At 36.2% G+C, this 19,424-nt stretch overlaps 10 protein-coding genes and 1 non-coding gene across 11 annotated transcripts; 7 read left to right on the forward strand and 4 right to left on the reverse strand.

Moving 5' to 3' along the window:
• Window positions 1–1,395: 1,395 nt before the first annotated feature.
• Window positions 1,396–2,827, forward strand: LOC132557297 (6-phosphogluconolactonase-like). Its single transcript, XM_060221783.1, has 2 exons — window positions 1,396–1,406; window positions 1,666–2,827. The coding sequence occupies exons 1-2, from the start codon at window positions 1,396–1,398 to the stop codon at window positions 2,825–2,827; spliced, it is 1,173 nt and encodes a 390-aa protein (XP_060077766.1).
• Window positions 2,828–2,933: 106 nt separating this feature from the next.
• Window positions 2,934–3,716, forward strand: LOC132557298 (uncharacterized metal-dependent hydrolase HI_0454-like). The gene has a single exon (XM_060221784.1). It carries the CDS (start codon window positions 2,934–2,936, stop codon window positions 3,714–3,716), a length of 783 nt encoding a protein of 260 aa, XP_060077767.1.
• Window positions 3,717–6,286: 2,570 nt separating this feature from the next.
• On the forward strand, window positions 6,287–7,438 carry LOC132557299 (GMP synthase [glutamine-hydrolyzing]-like). Its single transcript, XM_060221786.1, has one exon. The coding sequence runs from the start codon at window positions 6,287–6,289 to the stop codon at window positions 7,436–7,438; it is 1,152 nt and encodes a 383-aa protein (XP_060077769.1).
• A 3-nt stretch (window positions 7,439–7,441) lies between these two features.
• On the forward strand, window positions 7,442–8,179 carry LOC132557300 (probable transcriptional regulatory protein Dole_0371). Its single transcript, XM_060221787.1, has one exon. It carries the CDS (start codon window positions 7,442–7,444, stop codon window positions 8,177–8,179), a length of 738 nt encoding a protein of 245 aa, XP_060077770.1.
• Window position 8,180: 1 nt separating this feature from the next.
• LOC132557301 (crossover junction endodeoxyribonuclease RuvC-like) lies at window positions 8,181–8,708 on the forward strand. The gene has a single exon (XM_060221788.1). The coding sequence runs from the start codon at window positions 8,181–8,183 to the stop codon at window positions 8,706–8,708; it is 528 nt and encodes a 175-aa protein (XP_060077771.1).
• A 23-nt stretch (window positions 8,709–8,731) lies between these two features.
• Window positions 8,732–9,343, forward strand: LOC132557302 (Holliday junction branch migration complex subunit RuvA-like). Its single transcript, XM_060221789.1, has one exon. It carries the CDS (start codon window positions 8,732–8,734, stop codon window positions 9,341–9,343), a length of 612 nt encoding a protein of 203 aa, XP_060077772.1.
• Window positions 9,344–10,849: 1,506 nt separating this feature from the next.
• On the forward strand, window positions 10,850–15,586 carry LOC132557303 (DNA polymerase I, thermostable-like). Its single transcript, XM_060221790.1, has 3 exons — window positions 10,850–11,446; window positions 12,344–12,448; window positions 12,989–15,586. The coding sequence occupies exons 1-3, from the start codon at window positions 10,850–10,852 to the stop codon at window positions 15,584–15,586; spliced, it is 3,300 nt and encodes a 1,099-aa protein (XP_060077773.1).
• Window positions 15,587–15,602: 16 nt separating this feature from the next.
• Window positions 15,603–16,514, reverse strand: LOC132557304 (delta-aminolevulinic acid dehydratase-like). The gene has a single exon (XM_060221791.1). The coding sequence runs from the start codon at window positions 16,512–16,514 to the stop codon at window positions 15,603–15,605; it is 912 nt and encodes a 303-aa protein (XP_060077774.1).
• Window positions 16,515–16,554: 40 nt separating this feature from the next.
• On the reverse strand, window positions 16,555–17,910 carry LOC132557305 (probable M18 family aminopeptidase 2). Its single transcript, XM_060221792.1, has one exon. It carries the CDS (start codon window positions 17,908–17,910, stop codon window positions 16,555–16,557), a length of 1,356 nt encoding a protein of 451 aa, XP_060077775.1.
• A 3-nt stretch (window positions 17,911–17,913) lies between these two features.
• On the reverse strand, window positions 17,914–18,444 carry LOC132557307 (inositol polyphosphate 1-phosphatase-like). Its single transcript, XM_060221793.1, has one exon. The coding sequence runs from the start codon at window positions 18,442–18,444 to the stop codon at window positions 17,914–17,916; it is 531 nt and encodes a 176-aa protein (XP_060077776.1).
• A 297-nt stretch (window positions 18,445–18,741) lies between these two features.
• Trnar-ucg (transfer RNA arginine (anticodon UCG)) lies at window positions 18,742–18,815 on the reverse strand. The gene has a single exon. It is a non-coding gene; the product is annotated as a tRNA-Arg (tRNA).
• Window positions 18,816–19,424: the final 609 nt, after the last annotated feature.

The raw sequence follows: 19,424 nt of genomic DNA on the forward strand, positions 1-19,424 counted from the left end.
TCTGTATGCCAAATGGAACATAATAGAATATACTCTCACCTATAGCACCGTTTTTAAAGATGGACAAGATGGAGTAGACGGATTGGAAGGGGCATTTTCTGTCACCGTTAGTCCTGATGGAGAAAGTGTCTATGTGGTAGGTTTTGACGATGATGCCTTGGCAGTGTTTAACAGAGATACAACAACTGGGGCACTTACCTATAGCACCGTTTTTAAAGATGGACAAGATGGCGTGGACGGATTAGATGGGATAACCTCTGTCGTGGTTAGTCCTTATGGAAACAATGTCTATGTGGTAGGCTATAATGATAATGCCTTGGCAGTGTTTAACAGAGATACGGCAACTGGCGCACTTACCTATAGCACCGTTTTTAAAGATGGACAAGATGGCGTGGACGGATTGAATAGAGCATCTTCTGTTACCGTAAGTTCTGATGGAAACAATGTGTATGTGGCAGGTCGGGATGATGATGCCTTGGCAGTGTTTAACAGAGATACGGCAACTGGCGCACTTACCTATAGCACCGTTTTTAAAGACGGACAAGGTGGAGTAGACGGATTGGGGGGTACTCTATTTGTCACCATTAGCCCTGATGGAAACAATGTCTATGTGGCAGGTCGAGATGATAATGCCTTGGCAGTGTTTAACAGAGATACGGCAACTGGCGTACTCACCTATAGTACCGTTTTTAGAGACGGACAAGATGGCGTGGACGGATTAGTCACCTGATGGAAACAATGTCTATGTGGCAGTTGATGACGGTGTTTGACAGATGATAACTGGTGCCTTACCTATAGCACCGTTTTTAAAGACAGAGATACGGCAACTGACCGGCGATGGAAACAATATCTATCTGATGGCAATTTTTAATAGTTTTGTTGATGCCTTGGCAGTGTTTTTAGTACTCACCTATAGTACCGTTTTTAAAGACGGTAATAAAGGTGTGGACGGATTGGGTGGGGCGAAATCTGTGACCGTTAGTCCTGATGGAAACAATGTCTATGTGATAAGTGCTTCAGGATGATGCCTTGGCAGTGTTTAACAGGAGTAGTAGCCAGTGAAATTGCGATTCTCGGCTTTATTTATTTGACTATATTACTTTAATAATATAGATGAAAAAAAAATGAATAAAAGAATAAAGTTAACACAGTAAACAAATATTTAGAAGCTAATCGAATTATCTCAAATTGACTGGAAATTTAGCTTATTAAAAATAGCATTCTTTTTAATATTGTTAGTTTTTATACTTATTGCTTGTAGTGACACAGACAGTGGTGGTAGCATCACCGGACCTATTTACACCTTTAACTATAGTACCGTTTTTAAAGACGGACAAGGTGGAGTGGACGGATTGGGTGGGGCGAAATCTGTGACCGTTAGTCCTGATGGAAACAATGTCTATGTGGTAAGTTCTCAGGATGATGCCTTGGCAGTGTTTAACAGGAGTAGTAGCCAGTGAAATTGCGATTCTCGGCTTTATTTATTTGACTATATTACTTTAATAATATAGATGAGCAGAAAAAAATGAATAAAAAGAATAAAGTTAACACAGTAAACAAATATTTAGAAGCTAATCGAATTATCTCAAATTCACTTAATAAATTTAGCTTATTAAAAATAGCATTCTTTTTAATATTGTTAGTTTTTATACTTATTGCTTGTAGTGACACAGACAGTGGTGGTAGCATCACCGGACCTATTTACACCTTTAACTATAGCACCGTTTTTAAAGACGGTACTAACGGTGTGGACGGATTGGGTGGGGCGAAATCTGTGACCGTTAGTCCTGATGGAAACAATGTCTATGTGGGAGGTTGGGATGATGATGCCTTGGCAGTATTTAACAGAAACACGACAACTGGAGCACTTACCTATTCCACTAATTTTAAAGATGGACAAGATGGACAAGATGGAGTGGATGGATTGGGTCATGCAATCTCTGTCACGGTAAGTCCTGATGGAAACAATGTCTATGTGGCAGGCTATAATGATGATGCCTTGGCAGTGTTTAACAGAAACACGACAACTGGTGCACTCACCTATAGCACCGTTTTTAAAGACGGTACTAACGGTGTGGATGGATTGAAAGGGGCATATTCTGTCACGGTAAGTCCTGATGGAAACAATGTGTATGTGGCAGGTTTTGACGATGATGCCTTGGCAGTGTTTAACAGAAACACGACAACTGGTGCACTCACCTATAGTACCGTTTTTAAAAACGGTACTAACGGTGTGGATGGATTGGATGGTCCAGCCGCTGTCATGGTTAGTCCAGATGGGGAAAATGTCTATGTGGCAGGCTATAATGATGATGCCGTGGCAGTGTTTAACAGAAATACAACAACTGGTGTACTCACTTATAGCACCGTTTTAAAAGACGGAGTAAATGGTGTGGACGGATTGGATGGTCCAGTCGCTGTCACCGTTAGCCCTGATGGAAACAATGTGTATGTGGTAAGTCTTGTCGATGATGCTTTGGCTGTGTTTAACAGAAATACAACAACTGGTGTACTCACTTATAGCACCGTTTTAAAAGACGGTACTAACGGTGTGGACGGATTGGATGGGGCGAAATCTGTGACCGTTAGTCCTGATGGAAACAATGTCTATGTGGTGAGTTCTCAGGATGATGCCTTGGCAGTGTTTAACAGAAACACGACAACTGGGGCACTCAACTATAGCACCATTTTTAAAGACGGTACTAACGGTGTGGACGGATTGGATGGGGCATATTCTGTCACGGTTAGCCCTGATGGAAACAATATCTATGTGGTAAGTGAGGAGGATGATGCCTTGGCAGTGTTTAATAGGAGTAGTAGCCAGTGAAAGTTAGTGGTATTGCTTTAGTGAATTATATAGAATATAAGAATAATCATGCACATTAGCTTATCGTGGCATTTTAAAAAGTTTCTAAGAAAGCTTATAGTTCCCGATGGCAATTGTTGATACTCATTCCCATCTTACTTTATGCAAATTGCCTGTTGAAGACCATCTTCGATTAGCAAGTGAAAATGGGATTACTCACATCCTTGATCCTGGACTTCATTTTGAAGATTTTGAAAATCGTTATCAAAACCTTCAATACTTTCCAGAAGTATTGTTAGGATTGGCAGTAGCACCCCATTCCAGAATTTCTGAAAAATTTAAAGAAGAAAGTTTAGAAGAATTGATAGGGGGTATGGAGGCAGTCCTCGAGAGGTATAAGAAACACATTTCAGCAATTTGTGAAATTGGGCTTGACTACTATCACCTGAATCGTACAAAAGACTTCCAGAAAAAACTTTTTTTGGAACAGTTGAAATTAGCCGAAAAATATGACTTGCCGTTCTTTTTGCACATACGCGATGCTTATGAAGATGCTTTAGAGGTCGTTAAACAATCGGGTTATCAAAGGGGGGCGGTACATTGCTTTACAGGGAATGAAAATAACGCCAAGGCATGTTTAGAATGGGGACTCTGTCTTTCTTTTTCAGGAATGGTGACTTTTAAGAAGAATCTTAGTCTACAAGAAATTGCAAAAAAAATTCCTTTGGATAGAATCCTCACCGAGACGGACGCTCCCTTTCTGTCGCCTGTCCCCTTTCGAGGGAAACCTAATCAGTCAGCTTATCTTCTCCATATACAGCAATTCATTGCTCATCTTCGAGGAATAGAAGTGGAGGCATTGAACAAGCAATGCTTTAAGAATTTTAAAAATCTTTTGAAAATAGATTAAGTAATAGAAGGGTAGGATTTTAAAAAAACTAAAAACTAATAACTAAAGATGAGAAATTCTTTTGGATCTAGTTGGTAGTTTCCTATTTTGATTTGATAATTAAAAGGGTAGCTATTTTTCTTATCGTTAGAGGAATGATTGCCGACTTCTCCGATAACCGTTCTTGCTTCAATCAAGTCACCCTTTTTAAGGTTCACTTTGTTGAGTCCTTTGTAAACAGTCTTAAACCCAAATTCATGGGAAACGATGACTTCCTTACTGGTTCCCTGGTCAATGATGTCTTCTATCCGTCCTCGTGAGGTAGAAATAACGGAGGAAGTATTATGGATGTTTAGAGACAAGTTTTGGGAGTTCAATTCTTTTTCATTGATCGTGTAAAAAGGAGCAACCATTTGATCTTTGCTTGGTGTTTCTGAATTGGCTTTTTTAATTGGCCAAAGGACAGGTAGGCTTCTAATCATTTCCTTTCTTCTACTAATAAAAAATTCAAATCGACTGATTTGATTTAATATACTATCCATCTCTTCGATGTCTTGGTCCACTACTTCGTAAAAATTGTTGTCCATTCTTTCAAAAAACTTGTCGTTTAAAAGAGGTAGGTTATTGATCTGTTGAGATTGTAGCTTCTCATTCTTTGCGGGGTTAAGCAATCTTCCACCGATGGCTTTTTTAGTAAAACTTTTGTCGAATAGGATGGCAATGTTGTTTTTAATATAATTTTCTTTTCTTGCATGATTGTAGAAATAATCTTTCATTAGGCTTTTATAATTTTTAGCCAGTTCTTGTTTGTGATCAAGTAATTTTTTTTGTTGATACAATTGATAGGAAATTTTGATTTGCTTAAAACTGAAAAATGTGATGAAGAGAAGAAAACATAAAAAAAAAATGAAAAAGCTGGAGGCAAGCCAACTTGGTTTAGAAATTCGAATACTTTTGCTCTTGGAATGCGAGTAAATATAGATATAACTTCTTCCTCGATTAAAAAATTTTTTTAGAAATTTCATAATAATTGATTTATTTTGGGAATTTATGGCGGTATAAGAAGCTGACCCTCTCTAAGAATTTCTTTTCTTTTTCATTTAGTCCATTGATGCCTTTTAAAGATATGATGTCAAGTAGTTGATCAATTTTATTTTCAATTTCCTGTTCGTTCATTTTTGTTTCATCAAGATTGGTCACATCATTTTTAGGATAAAACTGGGAGGAACTAAAGAAATTCTTATTATTTTTTGTTTTCCTAAAGGAAATTATCGTATTTTCCCACCATCGTTTAAGAGAATAATGAAGCGATGAAAAGTTACGGTTTTTTCGGAATAAAATGATGAAAAGTAAAGCTGAAACTACCCCTCCAATGTGTCCAGAATGGGAAATTCTCATATTACTACCGAATAATATAGGAATAAAAACTGACAAACCTAATGCAATAAGCAATAAATTTTTGCCTTTGATAGTAACTGGAAGAATGAAAAACAATAATAAAGTAATTTCTCGATCTCGAAAAAGAATAGAAAAAGCTAAAAGCAAGCCAAAAATGGACCCACTTGCTCCAACGGTATACCCTAAGGTTGTTATATTATTAGAATCAATTAAAACCAATAGTGCATCTACAAGAAAAATGAATAATCCAGCACCCAGTCCTGAAGCTAAATAGAACTGTAAGAAAGGTTTTGTGCCTATTTCTCGTTCAATATCAGAACCAATAAAAAACAGCGCCAACATATTTAGAAATAAGTGCCACCAGTTGGCATGAAGAAACATGTAGGAAAAAATTTGCCAAATTTTATATTCATAAACAACGGAAAGGTAGTCTAATGCAAAATTTCTTTCAAAAGAAAGGGGTGTGCTTGCTAATACGGAAGAGATGTTTTGTATGAGAAATATTCCAATATTGATAAAAAGAAGATTTTTAATACCATGCTCCATTTTTCTATTATAATACACCTTTATTTAAGCCTCACTAACCCGTGGTTATATAATTATAACCTGTTTATAGGTCCTTTTTCTAATTCTCGGTATGTTTTAATGTCTAATTGAATATTCTTAACCTTTATAAGAATAAGTAAAATTCATCGGAAAAATAAGGTTTTGACCATTTCTTTATTACCTTGTATTAAAATCTCACTTATATTACAATTAAAATAACAATAAACGATCAAATAAGCAAATAATCAGTGGGAAATGATGTTATCATTCTTGATTTTGGCGCACAATACAGTCAATTAATAGCCAAAAAGATAAGGAAAATAGGTGTTTATTGCATTATTCTTCCTTATAACACTCCTCTTCCTAAAATTCTCTCTTATGAACCTAAGGCAATCATCCTTTCAGGGGGACCGTCTTCAGTGTACGGAGAAAATGCTCCTCAATGCGATCTCCAAATATTTGATTTTTCCATCCCTATTTTAGGAATTTGCTACGGGTTTCAATTAATAGCCCATTTTTTTAATGGAAAAGTTAAAAGTTCCTCAGAAAGTGAATATGGTCTTTCCAAAGTAAAGATTTTAGACACACAAAACTCCCTTTTCTCGGGAATTTGCAAAGGACAATCATCCAAATCGTTGAAGGTTTGGATGAGCCATGGCGATGAATTGGACCCCAAGTCTATAAATGATTTTAAAGTGATTGCCACGACTAAAAACAGTGTTGCTGCTATTGCCAACCCTAAGAAAAAAATTTATGGTGTCCAATTTCATCCAGAAGTAAGTCACACCGAAAAGGGTGAAAAAATTCTGTTGAACTTCATTACTAAGATCGCAAAATTGAAATTGGATTGGAATATGCCTTCCTTCATCGAAATGGAAACCGAGAAAATTCGCAAACAAATTGGCAATAAAAAGGTTATTCTCGCTTTAAGTGGAGGCGTGGATTCTTCGGTGTTGGCAGTCTTCCTTCATCGTATTATTAAAGATCAGCTTTTATGTGTCTTCATTGATAATGGATTGCTTCGTTACAACGAAGCTAAGGAAGTAGTGGCACAGTTTCGCAAGCATTTTTTAATTCCACTTAAATATGTAAATGCGAGAAAAATTTTTTTAAAAAAACTTAGATGGGTGAGTAATCCAGAAAGAAAGCGTCGAGTTATCGGAAAATTATTTATTAAAATCCTTAAAAAAGAGTCTAAAGGTTTTTATTATCTTGCCCAGGGGACTCTTTATCCTGATGTAATTGAATCAGTTTCTCCTCATGGTCATTCACAGACGATCAAGACCCACCACAACAGAGTGAAACAAGTTTTGAAGATGCAGGCACAAGGGCGACTCGTTGAGCCCTTTCAGCAGTTGTTTAAGGATGAGGTACGTGAAATCGGCAAGAAGTTCGGATTGCCTGATTCGATTATCCATCGTCAACCTTTCCCTGGTCCTGGATTAGCCGTGCGTATCATAGGACGAGTTACCCTAAAACGATTAGTCATGTTGCGGAAGGTGGATTGGATTTTCCAAAAAAAATTAATGGAGTATAATCAACAAAAAAATTTTTGGCAGTCCTTTGCCGTGCTTCTGCCTGTTAAGTCAGTTGGTGTGGTCGGAGACAGGCGTAGTTACGGGTATACAGCTGTGTTAAGAGCCGTTTCTAGTTTAGACGGAATGACAGCTGATTTTGAAATATTAAGTAAGGAAGAGCTTACCGAAGTAGCAAATGAAATCGTTGGTAGAGTGGAAGGAATTGCACGTGTTGTTTGGGACATCACCTCCAAACCGCCTGCTACAATTGAATGGGAGTAGGGGATGTCTGGTCACAGTAAATGGGCGACAATCAAGCACCGCAAGGGTTTAGCTGATGCCAAGAGGGGAAAACTATTTAGTAAGATTGCACGAGAAATCACTGTAGCAGCGCGCAATGGTGGTGGAGATACAGCATCTAATCCACGACTTAAAACTGTGATCATGACAGCTCGAAGTGCTAGCATGCCAAATAAAAATATTGAAAATGCTATCCGCAAGGGTACAGGTGAAAGTAAAGATGGGGTTGATTACATGGAAAGTACCTATGAGGGATATGGACCTTATGGAGTAGCAATCCTTGTCAATTGTCTTACTGACAACAAAAATCGAACCGTAGCAGAAGTCAAGAAGGTGTTCTCTAAAAATACAGGCAACCTAGGAGAGATTGGATCAGTCGCATGGCAATTTGAAAAAAAAGGCGTTATTCATATTGAAAAGGGATCAATTGAAGAAGATCAAATTTTGGGAATAGGTCTGGAGCTTCCTATTGAAGATGTGATCTCTGAAGAGGAAGGTTATATTATCTACACTACTATAGAGAATTTCAATGAAGTCTATGAGCAGCTTAAAGAAAATAAAGGAAAATCTTTTGAATTAGCGCATGCCGAAATTTCAATGATCCCAAAAAATACTATTGAAATAAATAAAGATCAAGCCGAGAAACTTCAATCATTAATCGATCAATTGGATGATCTTGATGATGTTACATCTATTTCCTCAAATGAATTGGTGAGGGGATAGAATGATTATTGGGATAGACCCTGGCTTTGCTACTATCGGCTATGCTTTCATTGCACCTTCTAATAATGAGCCTCGCATAGTGGACTTAGGAATGATTGTTACTGACAAAAAAAAAAATTTTTATGATCGTTTGACAGAGATTGAAGAAAACTTGCATCAACTTCTAGATCGTCACTTGCCTTCTATTAAGCATATTGATTGCGATGCTGTGGTGGAAAAAATATTTTTCATGAAGAACAAAAAAACTGCTATTGAAGTCGCCCATGCTAGAGGAGTGATTTGCAACTTATTTAATAAACGTGGCATTAGAATCTTTGAATACACTCCTAATGAAATTAAAAAGGCTATCACTGGTCACGGTCAATCTTCTAAAAAAGAAATTCAATCCATGGTGATTCGATTGCTTAATTTGAAAACGCCCATTTCACAAGATGATATTGCTGATGCTTTAGCAATGACAATATGTCACTGGTTCTATCAAGAAAAGAATTGGGGTTCTCAACCCATGAAAAGTTTTCCTAATCATTAATAATTTGTAGCGGATTGAGTACGATGTTTGATTATCTTTTTGGTAAAATTACTTTCAAAGAAGAGAGTGTGATCACTATTGACAATCAAGGTGTGGGTTACCTTGTCTATGTGCCATTAATTTTTGCACAGGAATTAGCAGTTGAAGAAGACAAGAAAGTTTATATCCATCAAGTGGTAGGTGAGAAAGAAAACACACTTTATGGGTTTCGGAGTCGATTAATGAGATCACTTTTCCAATCTCTTATTGGGGTTTCTGGTGTGGGTCCTAAAATGGCGATTAAGGTTTTAGATGACTTTTCTCCCGAACAACTCCTTGACATTTTTGCGAACAAAAGAATTGAACAATTAAAAAATGTAAAGGGATTGGGAAGCAAGACACGAGAGAAAATTTTTATCGATTTAAATAAAAAAGCAAAGGAAATGATTGTTCTTTTCAAGGTGGAAAAAAATGTTTCCATACCAAATTCCTCACTGGAGCAAGAAGTCAAAGCAAGTTTAATACAGCTAGGTTATAAGGAAAGCGAGTTAAAAGATGTCGTGCCTTCTATCATCCAAGACCTCTCTTCCGAGGGATTGCCCACCATAGAAAGAGTAATCAAGGATACCTTAGAAAAATTATCTAAATTAAAATGACTGAAGACAAAAATAAAAAAAGCGGATTAGATAAACTTTACGAAAGTTCCATTGAATACTTGGTACACCCAAAGAAGCATTTGAAAGAATACTTATGGGCAATTATTATTGTTCTTCTAATTCGATCCACCATTGGGGTTGTCTACCAAATCCCGACAGGGTCAATGATACCTACTTTCAAGATAGGGGATACCCTTTTAGCTAACCGATTCTACTATGGTCTTAAGATCCCTTTTACGGAAGACAAGGCGGGGTTTCGTTTGCCAGCTATTCGAGATCCAGGAGTGGGAGACATCATCATTTTTAGAGGACCTAAGGAAGAGAATTTCTATGAATTCAGGTTAGACTACGATCCGCGAAAACAAAAATTCTTAAACCAAATCAATCAGGAATCATCTTTCAAAGGGCTTATCTCCCATGATGATTATGACATCTTGGACAAACAGGAAAACTATATTATTCTCCATCGCTCTCAAGCAAATGTTTGGATTCGGCTTCATGAGAAAATTTACAATACCTACAAGAAAGAAATTCAAGATTTAAACATCGGTAGCTTAGAAAAACATAAAATTACAATGACTTATCAATTTAGCAAGCCGTCATCTTTTATTAAACAAGTTTTCAACACACCTGTAGCTGGAGTGAGTATCATTGCTACAGTCTTGTTCAAAACCCCCTATTTCTATCTCTATCAAAAAGCCTTGGCCGTTCTTTCTCCTCAGTTGAAAAACAATAAAGGAGAAGTTGCTTTTTATCCAAATGATTGGGTGGATCTAACCAAAGAATATGTTAAGCGGGTTATTGCCAAAGAAGGTGACAAGGTGGAAATTAAGAAAAAAGTAGTTTATGTCAATGATGAACCTTTAGTTTGGGCTAAGGAATATGAAATTGACGAGGAAAGTGCAGGATTCCTCATCACCAAGGAGACGCTTACCCATTCAAAAAAAAATGAAGATGGCTCTTTTAATCATCCATTGAGAGTTTCAACATCACTCATAGTTCCTGAAATTGAATTTGAAAAAAAACACTGGCCCTACGATACGCAGACTAAGACTGCTTCACTTTTTCGGGATAGCTTCGGACCTATCACAGTTCCAAAAAACCATTTCTTTGTAATGGGTGATAACCGAGATGAATCTTTGGATTCCCGCTATATTGGAAGTGTTCCTAAAATGATGATCAGTGGGACACCAATGTTTATTTTCTATCCTTGGAGCCGAAAAGGACTTGTGAAATGATTTTCTGTAAGTTAAACCATTAATATAACTTTTATCCTTTGCTGAATCCTATAATTTCCTAAAAGATTTAAAAGATGCTTGAAAATATCTTTTTAAACGGGTTGCTTAATAGTACACTCTTTAAAAAAATTTGGAAACAAGATTTTCCTTTCATGATGAAAGAAATTTTGGTAGTCATCCCATTGAATATAAATTTGGAAACAAAAACAAAAATTCTTTTCAATCATTCGTTCAATTAATTTTGTCTACTTTTAAGTATTATCGAGGCATGCCATTTGAGTATATTTTTGGGAAGGCTTCATTTCTCGAAGACGAATTTATAGTGAACCGGCATACTCTTATTCCCCGTCCTGAAACGGAGGAATTAGTTTCTAAAGTCATTACAGATCCTTATTTTACTTACCTTCTTGAACGTTCAAATAAAAAAAATATAAAAATTCTTGATATTGGAACAGGTTGTGGAGTGATCGGAATTACTTTGAAAAAATACTTTTCTAATGCCGATATAACAGGGGTGGATATTTCTAGTTCAGCTCTTCGAGTAGCAAAAAGAAATCATCAAAGAATTCTTCCTAAATCTATCAAGAATGGAATAAGGTGGATAAATGCAGATGTTTTTTCAGGGGAAGTTTCCAAAAAGTTGAATGAAGAAAGGTTCGATTTAATTGTTTCCAATCCTCCCTACATTGGTTGGGAAGAAAAAAAAGATTTATCTTCTTCAGTTGTCGACTATGAACCTTCCATCGCTTTATTTGCAGGATGGGATGGATTGGATTTTTACAGGAATTTGTCCTATCATCTTGATGGGTGGCTTGAGAAGGAGGGAATGGTTTATTTAGAATTGGGCTGGAAGCAAGGAGAGAAGGTAAAAAGACTTTTCCCTTTTCTCAAAGGAGAACTACAAGAAGACATCTTCGGGAAAACTCGTTTTTTCCGTGGGCTTTGTAAAAATAACAATTTTAAAGATAAAAAATAAAAAATTTTAGTTGTAATCAGAAAAATTCCAAATAATCTTTTTTTCCAAACTCTCTTCGTCAAATACTTAAAATTCCATTAATTCCTAATACGCAGATATTCACTGCTAATCAAAATAAAAAATTTATGGGAATTCGATGATCACTGTCTCTAAAGTTGTGAACTTTCTTAGCTGATTCTTTGAATTGAATAAAAATCAAAACTAATTTTTCTAACTTTGAATTTCGATATTATAGAGATGGTGAATCATACTGAATTGAATGAAGTAGCTGAAAACGAAGAAGTTTTGCAGGAAGAGGATCAAAATTTAAGACAGGAATCTTATTACTATATTAAGGTTAAATACGGAAATTCAAAAGGTAGAATGAAAGCCTTCCAGATTTTTTTATGTGGACTTTTAGGTATAGAGATAAATAGAAATTTTAGTTCCGATTTATTTGAAGTTACCTTCCTTAATCAACCTAAGATTATTTTTTCGAACTTTGAAATTGTTTTTGAAAAATTTAATGTCAATATGGGATTTCAAGAATTTTTAGGTGAACTGGAAAAACTTTATCTCACTACTGTTAAGAATCATTTTTTTGTCTACAATAACTTTATTAAGCGAATGAAGAAAGAATTTTATAACAAAAAATTTGAATTTAAAAAAAACTTATCACACCAAAAAATTTTAGAAATGCTTTATGAGCGTATTAATTTTTTTTTTGAAACTCAATGGAACCTTAAAGATGCTGAATTAGAAATGAAGTCAGAGAAGGTTAGTAAAGATAAATTTTTTAATTTTAAGGGAAATACTATGGATGAAATCAATAAAGAAAAAGAAACCAATGAAGACAAAGAAATCAATGATGAGTCAGAAGAAGAAACTATTCAATGGAATTTAGATCCAGAGGTAGGTGTTAAAACATACCTTCCTGTCATTGATCCTGTTCATGGAAGGGTGGCTACTGATTTAAAAAAAAATGACAAGATCTATGTTTCTCTTAATAAAGATAATGAAAAATCAATTTATCCTTACCGTTACTCTGATGTGAAGTTAGGAAAAATTATAGATATTAAAAGAAATGAGAAAGGTATTTTACACTTTTTAGTTGAATTGGATTCAGGTAAATTTGGAGATGTTGAAGTTGATGATGAATTTTTTAAAATTAAGAAATACCTTAATGGAGAAGCAACAATTAAACGGGAAAAGAGGAAAAACATACAAGTGATTCTTGATTTTTGTTTAGTGTTTTTTTCTATCATGATGATTTACTCTTTTCTGTTTGTCTCTATCTCTTTTATTTTTTAATTAATAGTGAGGAAAACAATTCTTATTGATTGCTATGGTCTTTTTTATAGGTCCTATTATGCCTTTATAAAAAATCCCCTTGTAAACAGTAAGGGCGAAGAAACCTCTGTTATTTTCTCTTTTTTTAATTCACTACACAAGGTGATTAAGGAACGGGAGCACGATCATCTTGTTTGTGTTTTGGATTCCAAAGGCAAAACATTTCGTCATGAAATCTTCAAAGAGTATAAGGCTCATCGTCCACCTATGCCGAATAGTCTTTCAAAGCAGATAAAAGTTATCGTTCAAGTGCTTGATTTCTTGGGCATTCCAGTTGTTTCAAAAACCTCTTTGGAAGCTGATGATCTCATTGCTCATTACTCGAGACAATCACAAGAAGAAGTAGAAATTTTCTCTCACGATAAGGACTTGATGCAACTAGTCAATGAAAGAGTCCGTGTTGTTCAATTAGATCGCCAAAACCAACAGTATGTGATTTTTGATCAAGAGAGAGTCGAAAAAAAATTCCAGACACCACCCAACCATCTTGTTGACTACTTATCCTTGATGGGGGACAGTAGCGATAATATTCCCGGTGTAAAGGGAGTGGGTGAGAAAACCGCTGTCATGCTCATCAATGAATTTGGCGATCTTGATTCCATCTATAAAAATTTAGATAAGATTCCAGAGAAACATAGGAAAAAGTTGATTCAGGATAAGAACTCAGCATTCATTTCTAGGGAATTAGTTTGCTTGAAAGAGCAATTAAATCGCCTTGACAAGTCTTTCATCGAAGATCTTCCTTCACTTAATGATCTCACTTATCAGTCTTGTCAAGCTGAAAAAATAAAAGACATTTGGGAACTACATGAATGCACTTCCTTGATTAAAAAGTATTCACTCCTCCCACCATTTGAAAAAATTGAAGGGAAAACCATCCTTGAGATTTTGAAAGGTATCTCACCAACTGAAATTACAGAAGATAAAAATCACCTGAAGAGGTTCACTAGACACACCCTGCATCATGAAGAGTGGGGGGATCTTGTTGAAACAATAAAATTACAAGGACAATTCGTCTTCGATTTGGAAACAACATCTTTAGTTCCTTTCGATGCTAAGGTGGTGTCGGCTGTTATTGTATTGCCAAATCAACACAGTTATTACATTCCAGTTGTGACCCATAAACTAGACTTAGAAATGAAGTGGATCGAAACTTTTAAAAAAGTGCTTGGAAGCAATGAGATAAAAAAAATTGGACATAATCTTAAATTTGAATATTCTATCTTAAAAGAAAAGGGAATTGAACTTAACGGAATCGAGCATGACACAATGATTCATGCTTACATGACTGAGCCAGACCTCAATGCATTCAAGTTAGAAGACCTGATTCAAAGTCATTTTGGGGTGAGTAAGCCTAGCTACAAAGAGATGAGTAAGGGGTATGAAAGCATCCTTGATATTCCAAAGGACCTATTGGAGGATTACACTTTTCAAGATGGGGAGTACACGACTTTACTTTATGAAATTCAAGTAAAAGGAAAGGCACTTAATGATAAGGAGTTGGACATTTACAAAAACTGGGAATTGCCTCTTCTTGTGGTACTTGCCAATATGGAATTTGAAGGAGTTGTTATTGACACGAACTATTTAAAAAATTTAGAAAAAATTCTCCAAACAAGTTTGTCGATTACTGAAAAAGAAATTATCGAATTAGCTGGCGAGGATTTTAATATTAATTCGACTAAGCAACTTCAAACTATTCTTTTTGAAAAATTGTCAATTAATCCTGTTAAGAAAACAAAAACCGGCTATTCCACGGATAACTATGTTTTAGAGAGATTAAAAAAGAATTATCCGATTGCTGAATCTTTATTGCAACACCGCAAGACAGCTAAACTTCTCAATACTTATGTGGAGGCACTTCCCAAATTAGTTCATCCTCGTACAGGTCGTATTCATACTCATTATAATCAATCCGTTACGGCTACAGGTCGGCTGAGTTCCACTTCTCCTAACTTGCAAAACATTCCAGTTAGTGAGGGAAGCCAGGGCATCCGTCGTGCTTTCGTGGTTGATTCGGGTTACGAAATTGTATCCATTGACTATTCCCAAGTAGAATTAAGGATTGTGGGTTTTTTATCTAAGGATGCCAAACTTCTAGAAGCCTATGAAAGTAATCGGGACATTCACACTCAAACCGCTCACCTATTATTTGGAAAGCCGATGGAGGATGTTCTCTCGGAGGAGAGAAAAATTGCCAAGACGATTAATTTTTCAGTTATCTATGGCATATCGGCTTTCTCATTAGCAGAAGACTTGGGCATACCCCGTAACGATGCTCAAGTGTTTATTGACATATTTTTTTCAAATTACTCCAATGTGAAGAGTTATCAAGAAAAAATCCTTCACCAAGCTAGAACAAATGGTTGGGTGGAAACTTATTTCGGAAGGAAACGTTACATCAAGGACATTAATTCTGAAAACATGATTGTAAAAAACCGTGCTGAGAGAATCGCCTTCAACACGGTCATTCAAGGGACTGCTTCCGATATCATTAAACGAGCAATGGTGAATGTTCAAAAAAAATTTGTAGGTTCACCGATCAAAATGGTCATGCAGGTGCATGATGAATTGGTTTTCTATGTGCCTACAGATTTAGTTAAAAAGACCGTCCCTCAACTTGAAAAATTATTAATTGATATTACACCTTTTGACGGAATATTAACCGTCAATACTACAATAGAGAAGCATTGGGGGTAGTTCCATCATCTAGGATTTAAAGATCCTGGATGATGGATTCTGTGAAATAACTGATAATCATATTCGCCCCTGCTCGCTTAATAGAAGTTAGCGATTCTTCTACGATGGCTTTTTCATCAAACAATCCTTTTTCACAAGCAATTTTAATCATGGAATACTCACCCGAAACTTGGTAAGCAGCAATGGGACAATTAAAGCGGGTTTTAAGTCGTTGGAGAATGTCAAGGTAAGGGAGTGCTGGTTTCACCATTAGGATGTCTGCTCCTTCTTCTATATCTAATTGGACTTCATGCAAGGCTTCGTCGGAATTTGCCCCATTCATTTGATAGGTTTTGCGATCCCCAAAACTCGGGGTAGACTCTGCTGCTTCTCGAAAAGGTCCATAGAATGAAGAAGCGTATTTGACCGCATAGCTCATGATAGGTGTTTTAGTAAATCCATGATCGTCGAGCTCCTTGCGAATGGAAGCTACCATACCGTCCATCATGCCAGACGGTGCAATCATGTCAGATCCATTTTGGGCATGAATGAGTGATTGTTTAGCTATAAGAGGAAGGGTTTCATCATTACCTACATCATCATTTATTATTAGTCCGCAATGTCCATGATCGGTGTATTCACAGAAGCAAATGTCGCTTATAACCAATAAAGAAGGAAATGTATTTTTGATTGCTTGAATGGTTTTAATCAAGAAGCTGTTTGGATTGCAACCTTCACTACCCCATTCATCTTTTTTTTCGGGAATTCCGAAAAGAATAATGGAATGCACCCCTTTGCGAACCCATTCTTTCAAGGTAAGAAGTGCTTGATCAGGGCTCCATTGATATTGTCCTGGCATGCTTTGGATTGGATGCTTAATGTGAGAACCTTCTTTAATAAACATCGGCATGATGAGATCACTTGGGTGAAGGCGGTTTTCTTGTACCATGTCCCTTATCACAGGATGGTAGCGAAGTCTTCTATGCCTTTTATTGAATTTCAATGGATTCATGACTTAAAAACTTTTCTGCTAATTGAATGGCGTAAAGGTGATCTTGAATGCCAGCTGTTTCTCGAATGCTATGCATGGCTAACATTGCACTTCCAATGTCAACAGTTGGTATTCCTAATTGGCTACTCACCAGTGGTCCGATAGTTGAACCACATGGAATTTCTGCTTGCTGAACATACTCTTGATAAGGTAGCTGGTGGTTTAACATGATTTGTTTGATGATCGCTGAGCTGCTTCCATCCGTTGCGTAACGTTGATTGGCATTGTATTTGATAACAAGCCCTTGATTCAAGATAGGCCGATGGTTCTCATCATAAAGCGATTCAAAATTAGGATGAAAGCCATGTGCCATGTCTGCAGAGATCATAAAACTTTTAGCTAAGCAATCGTAAAAATATTTTTCACTTGAAGTTTGATTTTTATTTCTTGCTGATTGTGTCAATTGAAGTATTTCGATTAATGCTTGAGTTAGAAAATTGGAAAGAGCTCCTTGATAGGTTTGACTGCCAACTTCTTCGTGATTAAAAAATACAACAGCGGGTATGATTGAATCTTGGGACTTAGTTTTCTTGGCATCCAGTTTGTTTTGTTGTTCGGCAACTTTTAAAAATCCCTCTAACCCCGCATGCACCATTGCAAGGTTGTCTAGACGAGGAGAATTAATGAATTGCTTTTCTCGACCAAAAATTTTAGGTGGTTCAATATCGACCAAGAATAGGTCATGGGAAAGGATGTCTTTAGCCTTGCAACCGATGTGTTGAGAAAGGATTGAATTCAAACTTTCATTTCGATTCGAGAAAAGTGCATTGAGGTGGGTCGCTTTGTTAATAGAAAATTGTTTATTCACCTCTCGATTGAGATGAATGGCAGCATGCGGGATGACCATGAGGGGATCATTGATGAAAAGGAGTTTTTCTTCAATACCTTTTTGGTTTTTCTTATTATTTTTTTGAACATAGACTTTGCCAGCCATTCCTAAGGGACGGTCCAACCATGAGGAGAGAATGGCACCTCCATACACTTCTGTTGAGATCATTTGATAGCCCTTCTTATTGATCTCACAAATAGGTTTTACGTGCAGACTGGGTGAATCGGTGTGAGCCCCCCATATCCTAAAAGAAGGCGTGTTTTGAATTTTTATGCGAGGAAGGAGAAAAGCAATGATGCTACCGTTCTTGCTGATGAAATATCCTGCTTGATTTGGTTTTTTATTGGTGTTTTCGTCAAGGCAGACAAATCCCCCTTTTTTTAGTCGCTTTATAACTTGATCAACCGTGTGGTAGGAAGTGGGGCTATGCTCAATGAACTGCATCCAGCTTTCAATTTCAGTCATCGCTTAGTTTTTTACAAGATGTTGAAAAGAATTTTTAAAGGAGAATTGTGGAGCGGCGAATAGACCCTGTTCAAGTTGAAAATGGTTATTAGGGTAGGTGAGCTCATTCCCAAACATATCACCGATCACTCCTCCAGCTTCTTGGAGTAGGAGTTGGACGGGAAGGACATCCCAAATTTTTAAATAGCTATTGGTGTTCAAGTAGTAATGGGCTTTTTTTTCGGCAATTGAACCGATTTTAAGTCCAATGCTTCCCTTAATTTGGTAATCATGAATCGCTTGCGACTCGAACCATTCGACTTCTCGACGATACTTTTTCATACTGCTAATTAAAAAAATTCGGTTTTCTATAGGGGTAGCTTTGTCCACATGAATTCTATTTTGTTCAAACACCTTTTCATTAGGAATCGCTTTAAAATCCTTTTTGAAAAAAAGGTATGCTCCTTCCCCCTGTGCTGCAAAATAACCTTTCCCATAGGCAGGAGCATAGATGAAACTCAATAAGGGAACTTTGTTTTTCACGAGGGCTAACATAATAACGAAATCCTTCTCCTGCTTTAAAAAGTGCGATGTGCCGTCAATGGGGTCAACGATCCAAGTCGCTTCCTCTGATAGGAATTGGTGGGGGTTTTCTTCGCTAATGATGAGATGGGAGTATTCTTTTTTTAGAAAGTCATGGATTTTTTTTTCACAAAAAAGATCCGCTTCACTCACCTTGGTGCCGTCTTTCTTATTGCTAATGTGGAGGTCTTTTTTTTGAAGTTGAAGGATGTCCTCACCCAAATCGATTAAGAAAGATTGGATTTGGCTTAATTGATATTCCATAAAATGCGCGTCCGGTAGGATTTGAACCCACGACCCTCTGATCCGAAGTCAGATGCTCTAATCCGCTGAGCTACGAACGCTTTTTTAAATTATATCATTAGTTGGAATTTTTAAAAGTGTTAATGAGGTGTGTGAAAGTGATCTACTGATGAACTTCTAAACACTCCTCACCAAGCATGTCAATAATTTTTATAGCAACTTTTCCTTTAACTTCTATTTTATATTCACCTTTAATTAAATCTTTTTTCTTTTTTGGCACATCACTATAAACAATGTTAAAAACTTTTCCATTATAATTATTATCTATTAAAACACAATCAATCATACTTCTAAAATCTTTTATCTCTTCTTTTAATAAACCTTTTTCATTTGACAATCTTTTTAGAATTGTAGGACTTGCAAAATTATTTATTTTAATAGTATTGTTTTTCAATTCCACTTGAGCTTTACAAGGTTCGTGGATCATAAATTCTTTATCTTCTAAATTGATAACTTCAAATTTATTGATACTCGATTTTTTATTCCACTCTTCAATTTCTTTTTTAGTATCTTCTCTTTGTCCTAAACAAATAATTTTTATATTCCTATCTTCTTCAGGTCTTTTTTTCAATTCTTCTTTAATATCTGTTATATCAAATAAAGATAATGGATGATTTATTTCAATTATTTTAACTAAACTATTTCCTATC

This window comes from Ylistrum balloti, unplaced genomic scaffold, assembly GCF_031769215.1.
Source record: "Ylistrum balloti isolate Yb309-2 unplaced genomic scaffold, AGI_CSIRO_Ybal_v1 Utg370658, whole genome shotgun sequence".
Classification (NCBI taxonomy): domain Eukaryota; kingdom Metazoa; phylum Mollusca; class Bivalvia; order Pectinida; family Pectinidae; genus Ylistrum; species Ylistrum balloti.

Excerpts from the sequence above, each read along its gene's own strand:
- LOC132557307 (XM_060221793.1), bottom strand. The coding sequence starts at position 18,444 with ATGTTAGCCCTCGTGAAAAACAAAGTTCCCTTATTGAGTTTCATCTAT.
- LOC132557304 (XM_060221791.1), bottom strand. The coding sequence starts at position 16,514 with ATGGTACAAGAAAACCGCCTTCACCCAAGTGATCTCATCATGCCGATG.
- LOC132557302 (XM_060221789.1), top strand. The coding sequence starts at position 8,732 with ATGTTTGATTATCTTTTTGGTAAAATTACTTTCAAAGAAGAGAGTGTG.
- LOC132557299 (XM_060221786.1), top strand. The coding sequence starts at position 6,287 with ATGAGCCATGGCGATGAATTGGACCCCAAGTCTATAAATGATTTTAAA.
- LOC132557300 (XM_060221787.1), top strand. The coding sequence starts at position 7,442 with ATGTCTGGTCACAGTAAATGGGCGACAATCAAGCACCGCAAGGGTTTA.
- LOC132557298 (XM_060221784.1), top strand. The coding sequence starts at position 2,934 with ATGGCAATTGTTGATACTCATTCCCATCTTACTTTATGCAAATTGCCT.
- LOC132557303 (XM_060221790.1), top strand. The coding sequence starts at position 10,850 with ATGCCATTTGAGTATATTTTTGGGAAGGCTTCATTTCTCGAAGACGAA. Across the intron at positions 11,447-12,343 it reads GCTGGAAGCAAGGAGAGAAG|GGAAATACTATGGATGAAAT; the intron begins GTAAAAAGACTT and ends TTTAATTTTAAG. Across the intron at positions 12,449-12,988 it reads AATGGAATTTAGATCCAGAG|GTGATTAAGGAACGGGAGCA; the intron begins GTAGGTGTTAAA and ends TCACTACACAAG.
- LOC132557305 (XM_060221792.1), bottom strand. The coding sequence starts at position 17,910 with ATGACTGAAATTGAAAGCTGGATGCAGTTCATTGAGCATAGCCCCACT.
- LOC132557301 (XM_060221788.1), top strand. The coding sequence starts at position 8,181 with ATGATTATTGGGATAGACCCTGGCTTTGCTACTATCGGCTATGCTTTC.